The sequence below is a fragment of the Rattus norvegicus genome, chromosome 2 (assembly GCF_036323735.1).
Source record: "Rattus norvegicus strain BN/NHsdMcwi chromosome 2, GRCr8, whole genome shotgun sequence".
NCBI lineage: Eukaryota > Metazoa > Chordata > Mammalia > Rodentia > Muridae > Rattus > Rattus norvegicus.
The window spans coordinates 194,972,802-194,981,873 of NC_086020.1; the positions used below are offsets into that span (position 1 = coordinate 194,972,802).

The following is a 9,072-nucleotide window of genomic DNA, read 5'->3' on the forward strand; positions in this document are numbered from 1 at the left end:
GGGGTGTGTGGCTATACTGTTTATTTATAAGATCTTTCATATTTACCTTTCTGTCTGCCTTCCTCATCACCACATTAGCTCTTCATTATGCCAACTTCCTAACTTCATGGTTCATTGTCCTGCCTGGAACAGAACTAAGGTTAAAGTCCGGAGCATGGCATCCAAGAACCTTTATTTTTTATTTTTTTTTCTTGGTTCTTTTTTTTCGGAGCTGGGGACCGAACCCAGGGCCTTGCGCTTCCTAGGCAAGCGCTCTACCACTGAGCTAAATCCCCAACCCCCCAAGAACCTTTATAATGTGATCCAGCTAGTGTTTCTTTCTCTAGCGTTACCACCTTCCTGCCTCCAGACTCTGGCTTATCACAGCTCCAACTTACTTTACATCCTGCACTACCTTTTCTTGACTATTTCATTTGTTCTCCAGGGCTGAGTGTCCTACAGCCCCTGGATGCTGCCAAGCTACTTACCTCCAGGATTATAACTGTCTATAGGAGGAGCCAATGGGAAGTCGCTATTAAGAACAGGGACTCTATTTTTTTTTAATTTATTTCTAATTTCCTGTGCATTGGTGTTTTGCCTGCATGTGTGTCTGTATGAGGGTGTTGGAATTGGAGTTATAGACAATTGTGAGCTTCCAAGTGGGTGCTGGGAATTGAACTGAGGCCCTCTGGAAGGGCAGTGCTTTTAACCACGACCATGAGCAATCTCTCCAGCCTCAAGAGCAGGGACTCTTTTTTTTTTAAAAAGATTTATTTATTATATATGAGTACACTGTATCTGTCTTAGATACACCAGAAAAGGGCATCAGATCCCATTACAGAGGGTTGTGAGCTTGCTGGGAGTTGAACTCAGGACCTCTGGAAGAGCAGTCAGTGCTCTTAACTGCTGAGCCATCTCTCCAGCCCAAGCTGGGCCTCTTAAGTCTGAGTGTTTTGACTCCCAAACACTCCTCCAAGCTTCCACGCCTCAGTAAAGTGTAGATAACAACACTGTCTTGTAAGAACTAAACATGGAGTGGGCAGGGCGGGCAAGGTTCATGAAATAAAGCTTCAAGAACTGTTAGCTATGTTCAACTGTGTTCTTCATTCGGACTGTGAGTTTGTTTGTTTACTTTTATTTATGTTTTGTTCAAGATAGGGTTTCTTTATGTAGTCTGGGCTGTCATAAAACTAGCTCTGTAGACCAGGGTGGCTTCAAACTCAGCTATCCTCCTGCTTCTGTCTCCTGAGTGCTGGGACTAAAGGCATGCACCATCACTGCCTGGCTAGACTGTACGTTTTCAGAAGGCAGAGTTTCATAGCTAGCTTAGTTAGTACATAGCTTTCAGTTCACATCCAACCACTGTTTACTGTATGAATTCAGAGTCCTGGAGGCCAAAGTGCCCTTCACCTCAGTTATCTGATTTATCAAATGTATGTATGATCTGTGCTTCCAATCCTGAGTGAATGTTTAGGTATGTGTCTGCCTGGGTTTGAGACAGTTTCACTCCACAGCCTATGTTGGCCTGGAATTTGTGGCAACTCTGCTCCCTCGGGAGTGCTGAGATTACAGGCATGAACCACCCGCCCAGCTGTACCTGCAGTAGACTCCATGCATTTATTCTGGCAAATCTTTGTTGAAACCTATGATGAGCAGAGGTTGGTTGGATGGTGCAGGGAGCAGGTTGGAGCGGGAGCATGGCAGGCAGCATGGAGCCAGCACATGCCTGGGTGTCCCACAGGCCTGACTGTAAATTTGACTGACTGATAAGAGTTTTTGCTACAGGGTCTCAATGTAGCCCAGGACGGCCTGCAACTAACTCCTAGAGATCCACCTGCCTTAGCTTCTTGTGTGTCACCATAGCTCACCTCACTATAAATTCCTGCTGTCACAAATCGTGACACATCTCTGGGCTTCACTTTCTTTACAGGCAAAAGGGAACTGGTGAACTTATTCCAGAGTAGAGACCTGTGTGTGTATAAAGTATCCAGCACTAGCAGTAGACTTCCTTATACACCCACTTCTTTAGCCCTTTATAAGGAAGGAGATATATGATCAGGTAAGTAACACGTCAGACTGGGATCAACAACACAACAATACAATAGGAGTATGAGGTCAGTTTCCAGTCGAGGACACAGAAGCACTTCCAGGAGTGTGCTGTTAACAGGACGTAGGGAAATTCCCGGTGAAGGAAGGAAGGGACTTGTAAGGCGATGGTAGTTGGGGACTGTAGATCACAAAAGGCCTCCAAGGCTCCGGTTAGCGTCACGTTGCATTTACTGCAGTGATTCCTGGAGAAGAGAGTGGGCAGCTTCTGCATAACCCGTCCCCTCGGTTACGGCTAGGGGGTAGGAGATACTGGAACGTCGAGGGCTGCTTGGCCACGGGAGGGCAGCAGTGGCCCTCGCTGACCCCACCCTGGGAGTCGCTCAACTTTCCCGAAGCGGGTCCGCCCCCCCACGGGTTGGAAGTGGGGCAGAGGCCGAGTCCTCCGGGGGTCCCACCCGCCCTCTCATCACCCAGCAATCCAAACATTTCTGGACATGGTCCCTCCAGCTCCAGCCCCACGCCCCATGCCGGGTCCTGAGCCGGGGTGACCTGCGGCCACCCGGGGCCCAGAGCGGAGGCGGGCCATGCTAAGGGCCGCCCCCGTCGACCCCCCTCCCCTTGACGGACCCGCCCCGGAGCGGTGCTGGAGAGTGGGGCGGGGCTCGGGTCAGTCTCAGCCTCCGGCACCGGCCGCGCAGCTGGAGGCGGCGGAGCAGAAGGTACGGGGCCCCAGCTGGTGGGTGGCGAGGCGTCGTGGGAACTGACCTCGGAGGAGAGCACTTTCCTGCTTCCCGGATCGCTCGGGGAACGGCTCAGGAGGGGGTTCCGGGCGGGGTATGGGAGAGCGTCCTGTGCCGCGGGGCAGGCGCTCTCGCCTCCTGAGCTCTCGAACCACAGCCCAGAGCCCCTTCCCTTTCTGAGTCTTGCCTCTCCGGACCTCCCTAGCTGGGCCAGGAACACACTTGGATCTCCCTGAGCGACTCTACCCAGAAGCTCCAGTTCCGGGCGGGGAGTAAGGAACAGGGCCTCAGGCTGGCTAGGGGTGGGAGTTCTGGCCTGGGATGGGGAATGGCGGGAATAGGGGCGGGATGTGACCATTGGGGGCTGCTACTGCTTGGCGGGTCAGGACGCCGCCCTAGACGGGTTTTGGAGCTGATCTGAGCTAAGAGGTTGAGAAGACTAGGAAAGATCCTGCTCCTCTGTGGTGTATGTGGGTCTGAGAGTGAAAGGGGGAGAAAAAAAAAGAACAAAACACCCCAATCCCCAACTCTGCCTCCTACCCTTTTGGGAGTGTTAGGGGGTTGGGCAGAAAGCTGGGGCCCGGATCTTCCTTCATGGCTTTAAAGTTAAGGAAAAGGTGTTGCCCAAAGAGTGATTCTTGCCTAGATCTCAGGGGAGCAGAGTACAAAGGCCTGTTGGATCACCTGGAAAAATCAAGAGAGTATTAAGGAGGGCTAATGTCTTGTCCCAGGGAAGGTCCCAAAAGTTCCAGACCCTTCTCCGGGGCCCTGTGTGACATTTCATTGTCTCAGGGTTAGTGGGGCAGTTCCTCCGGAGCCGCCTTTCACAGGGAGTGTTAGCCAGACCATCATGCCATTTTGGCCTTGGGCCTAATGTCCTGGTTTGGCCTGAGTCCCCAATTCTTCTGGCCTAAGCAGAGCCTAGATGCAGAATCTTCTAAGCTGGGGGCTCTAACCCAGCCACGGAGTTCCGGCCTCTGCCTCCCACCGTCAGATGCCCAGTCGCCTCGCTGCTGTGGGACAGCCGTGGCACATGCATGGGGACGTGACTAGTGTTTAGTGTTGTCACGCTTCATCTACACTGCCTACCCTGGGTTGGGGTTGTCTCCGCCAGCCTGTATACAGCCTGACTGGTTGAATTAATGGGAGTAGGTGCGGGAGTTGGAAGCAATCCTGTAGGTTGGTTACCTGGGTACACCTCTCAGATCTCACTTTTGAAGGAGATAGGCAACAGAGTGAATGCCTTCTTCCCAGCCTTTTGGGGGTACTCGGGAAAACCCCTTGAGGTGGGGGGTGGGAAGTGTGTCTGCACATACTCAACTCCTATAAATTCTCTGTGACTCATGTCCTCTTCCCTCACATCCCAGTTGTGTGTGTGTGTGTGTGTGTGTGTGTGTGTGTGTGTGTGTGTGTGTGAGAGAGGAACCACGCTGGGGCCTGATGCTGAGAAGAGCCAGCCTGGGGCAGGGATACTCTGCTTCTAAAAGGCAGGCACAGGCCAGGGTTTGAGGTGGTGGCACGTAGGGAGTAAAGGAGTTCAGTGGAGCCAGACAGGATTGGGGACTGAAAGGAAAAGCCAAGTTTGGGGCCGAGATCAGGTTACTGTCCCCTTCTTAACTGCTCCCCGCCTGGTCAAGGCTCAGGCTGATCCTCACTAGTCTTTTCTTTTGAGGCTCCTCCCAGCCCGGGCTCTAGCCCCCTCCCCCACAGCCTTCTCTAAAGCTCTACTCTGGAGCTGTCTGGCACTGTCCCTCCCAGGCTGTGTAGGCCTAGGGACCTCACTAACCTGGTCAGCTCCCCTGACCAGTCCCCAACGACTTGGTCATGTGTGTTGGGGTTCAGGACAGAACACATAAACTTCGAGAAGCTGACTCCTTACCTCGAGTCACAGGGAGGTGTCTGCAGGGCCTAAGGGTCAGCTGGTCACAAGGAGGAAGGGGCTGTTCCAGAAAGTGGGTGAGGTGACTCCCAAGTGGGTTTAGCTCAGTCACAGCAGCGCTGTGATAGTTGTGTGGCTCCACAGTGTGGTCATTGTCCCCTGTCAGGAGCTGAGTGACTGAGTGTTGCAGCCAGGCCCAGGAAGGAGGGGGTGGGCACAGACTGCCTGAGCGTGAGCTGCCAGGACTGAGCCTTCTTTGTGTGACTTGAGACATTGGGGAAGGGATGGGGTAGGTCAGGAAAGCCAGCCCACCTCTTCCACTGTCCTCTGCCTTAGCCCCTCTGCTTCTGTTTTCACCTGTGTAGGCAAGGCAGCCGCAATCACAAAACCCCGATTTGAGAGCTGTCCCTGCACTTTGTCTAAACCTCACTGAGCCTCAGTTGCCTACTGATGTCAAAGTAGGGAGGCCTGGATCCCTGAGAAGGATCTTGGAGAGGCTGAGTGGACAAAGGTGCTTCCTAATCAAGCATGATTACCTGGGTTTGATTCCGGAACCCATGCAAAGGTGGACGGACTACAAAGTTGTTCTTTGACCGCCACATACATATGTACCTAGACTTCTGTTATTTTGTTTTCAAGTGGGAAGGCCACCATCTCCCTAACAGGCAACTGGAGATCTGAAGATTTTTCTCAAAATTCCTAACAAAGTTTGTGTGTGTGTCCAGGGAGAGACAAACACCTAGGGGCTCTACAAGGGCTCCTTGCTTTATCCTAACACCTGTAGTGACCAGGAAGGCATGACTGCTCTTGAGGGACAATCTATTCTACTTTGCATTTAGTGATTATTAATACTGTCAAAATCCTGGTAATAAAGCAACCAGAGCTTCCAGGGACTAAGCCACTACCCAAAGACTATACATGGACTGACCCTGGGCTCCAACCTCATAGGTAGCAATGAAAAGCCTAGTAAGGGCACCAGTGGAAGGGGAAGCCCTGGGACCTGCCAAGACTGAACCCCCAGTGAACGGGATTGTTGGGGGGAGGGCGGTAATGGGGGAGGATGGGGAGGGGAATCCCATATAGAAGGGGGGGGCTAAGGGGATGTTGGCCCGGAAACCGGGAAAGGGAATAACATCCGAAATGTAAATAAGAAATACTCAAGTTAATAAAGAAAAAATGGAAAAAAAAATCCTGGTAATAAAGAAAACTGATAGGCAAGGCAGATAAATCTAGGTCTTTAGGGGGCACACCTGCGCACTTCTCAGATGGTCTGGGTCCTGCACCCCTGATCAGTGCTAATGCATCTAGGAAGACTGTCCGGCCTTCTGCCTGCAGGATTGGTTCTTGGCAAGTTCATGCCTGGGCAAGCCCCCTTCCCTTCCTTTGCTGGATTGCTGTGGTTTTTAAGCAAGTTTGAGGGGTGGGTGGATAGAGAAGTGTATTTGGATTTACTGGCTTTTCCCCTCCTCAAATCCCCACTACCTCTTGCCTGACAGTTTCAGTCATGGCCACAATCCGAAAGAAGCTGGTAATTGTGGGTGATGGCGCCTGCGGGAAGACCTGCCTCCTCATCGTCTTCAGCAAGGATCAGTTTCCGGAGGTCTACGTCCCTACTGTCTTTGAGAACTACATAGCAGACATCGAAGTGGATGGCAAGCAGGTGAAGGCCATGAATCGCTTGCTTTCCTGCCTGGGAACCCTGTCTCCCCAGGCACATAGGGCCCCTGGATGTCCTTTCTTACCACCCACGTGCATCTTTATTTCCCTGCTAGAACCAGCAGAAGTTAGGAAGTCAACCTGGATGTACTATCTGGTTGGACCACATACTGGCTCTGGAATCTGAGCCAAGTCCCTTTTGCCTCTGGGCTTAACCTCTCCCCACTGCAAAATGTGAACGAGGGCAAGACCTCCCCCAAAAAGGTTGCCTTAAGAACTAAAGGCCGCTTACGGTGGCAGCTCATACTGCCTAAGACCAAAGCCATCTTAGATTTTAGAAAAGTGTATCATTGGTTTTGTGACTGGTCAACCCAACCCAGCACATAGCGAGTGGTAAAAAGATCTTCAGAGGGCCTCAAGGTGGTATGGTTGGGGCCCTCAGGCTCGCTACTCAATAGCCCTGTGTGTCAGGTGGAGCTGGCTCTGTGGGACACAGCAGGGCAAGAAGACTACGATCGCCTGCGGCCTCTCTCCTACCCGGACACTGACGTCATCCTTATGTGTTTCTCCATTGACAGTCCTGACAGCCTGGGTAAGGCTTTGGAGGGACCGAGAGCATTTGGTACTTGCCATCTTCAGAGGCTGTGGAGGAGTCTTGGGAGCTTGTAGGTCCTGCAAGTCTCCTTTGTTATGGAGACAGTAGCCCTTGGGGTGGGGTGGGGTATCCACTGAAGGGGCTTTGAGCAATGCGAGGTACTGCCTGTCCAGTAGACTCCATGACTGCTACGGAAGACCAGGCTAAGTGGGCACATGTACACGGTTTGGGGTATCTTTGCAGAAAACATTCCTGAGAAGTGGACCCCGGAGGTGAAGCACTTCTGTCCCAATGTGCCCATCATCCTAGTGGGGAATAAGAAGGACCTGAGGCAAGATGAGCATACCAGGAGAGAGCTGGCCAAAATGAAACAGGTGGGTGGGGCAGCGCTGCAGGTGGTGAAAGTTCCCTGAACTTCCCGGCTAAGGTGGAAACAGCTGATAGCCAGGCACTATGATGTTCACCTCCCGTTGTCTTGTTAAGAGGGTTGGGAGGAACAACATTCAAGTAACTGAAGTGTCGGAGGACCCACATGCCCAAGGGGCTTTGGTTTTTTATGGTCGGGGCTACTAAGACAAGAACCATTATCACCCACATGTGGTGGGAGCTGTGCAGTTAGAGTGCCTGGGGAGGGGGTGTGTGTGGGTGGGGGGGGGGTGAGTGCTCAAAGACTTGCTAAATGACTCTAGCCAGTGGACTGTTTATTTAGAGGAAGGTAAAAGCTAGGTTAACGGGGTTGGGGATTTAGCTCAGTGGCAAGCGCAAGCACAAGGCCCTGGGTTCGGTCCCCAGCTCTGGAAAAAAAGAAAAAAGAAAAGGTAGGTTATCTTGGCGGGGGTGGGGGGCTAATTAAGGATGGATGGAAGTATGTGAAAGTATTCCGGTAGCTATGTAGGATGGACTAGAGCAGCGATTATCATCCCGTGGCTCATGACCCCTTTGGGGTTGCATGTTGGAGATCCTGCAGATTAGGTATTTACATCACAATTCATAGCAGTAGAAAAACTACAGTCATGAGGTAGCAACACAAATGGTTTTTATAGAGTGTGTGTGGGAATCCCCACAACATGAGGCACTGTATTAAAGGGTCGAATTAGGAAGGCTGAGGACTAGAGAGGAGGGAGGGTGGAGGTCATTTGGGCAGTAGGCACTTGTTCAGAGGAGCAATGGGTACTGTAGGGGTAAAGCTGGGTGGGAGGAGGAACAGACAGAATTCTGAAAGGGCAACCTGGGTCTTAGGTCCCCAGCCTGGAAAATGCCTGTGGTAGCTGGACCTAGGAATTCTGTAGGCCCAGTCTTTGCTCAGTTACCCCTTCTCTTGCCCCTGTATCTTGTCTTATCAGGAGCCGGTTCGATCTGAGGAAGGCCGGGACATGGCAAACAGGATCAGCGCCTTCGGCTACCTTGAGTGCTCAGCCAAGACTAAGGAAGGGGTGCGGGAGGTATTTGAGATGGCCACTCGGGCTGGCCTACAGGTCCGGAAGAATAAGCGCCGGAGGGGCTGTCCCATTCTCTGAATTCCCCAAAGCCTCCTTAACCCTCCCACTCTTCCCTTCACAGGGGTACAGACCCCCCTCCCCCCATTTCATCCTTGTAGGATTTCATGCTGCCAGTTTCTTTTTTGGTTCCTTTCTGCCCTGGACTGCATGAGTTTCCCCAGCCCCAAGTGGGGGCTGCTAGGCCCCTTCTCCCTGCCTCTGGGAACTAGGTTGGTGCCCTGCCCTTCTTTTGCAGGGCTCCTCCTCCTGATGAGGTCCAGGGGTGGGGTTCTTAGTCCGTTTGGCCTTCCCCATATTACACACCAGCACTTTATATATTTTTGGCTCACAGGAGGAGTCTAGGATAGGGACTGGGGTTTCTGCTTTGGGTAGTAGCCTTGTATTTGACTTTACTTGGTGGGAGGGCAGGACATGAATAAAGGTCAAAGGTTGCACCATGTGTGGCAGCTTCCTGTGTTTCCTGGCCTACCTTGGCTGTGAGCCTGGAGTCCCATCTTTTTCTCTCTTCATTTCCAAGTTGCTGGCTAGGCTGGGCCCCTGTCTGGAGAGGCCGGGCTGGGGGCGGAGGCAGCAGGGGACAGGGTGGAGTCTAGAGTAAAGGATGAGGTCATGTTTGGCTGACTGCCTGGGTGGGTGAGGGGCGTGGTCTGTACCATTGGCTAAACATAGAAGTCT

General features: G+C 52.3%; 1 protein-coding gene across 1 annotated transcript; it reads left to right on the forward strand.

Moving 5' to 3' along the window:
- The first annotated feature begins 2,784 nt into the window (after positions 1–2,784).
- Rhoc (ras homolog family member C) lies at positions 2,785–8,836 on the forward strand. Its single transcript, NM_001106461.1, is given in 5 exon segments — positions 2,785–3,040; positions 6,144–6,307; positions 6,775–6,895; positions 7,142–7,272; positions 8,242–8,836. Coding segments are annotated over 4 exon segments (582 nt in total). The 5' UTR covers positions 2,785–3,040; positions 6,144–6,151; the 3' UTR covers positions 8,416–8,836.
- Positions 8,837–9,072: the final 236 nt, after the last annotated feature.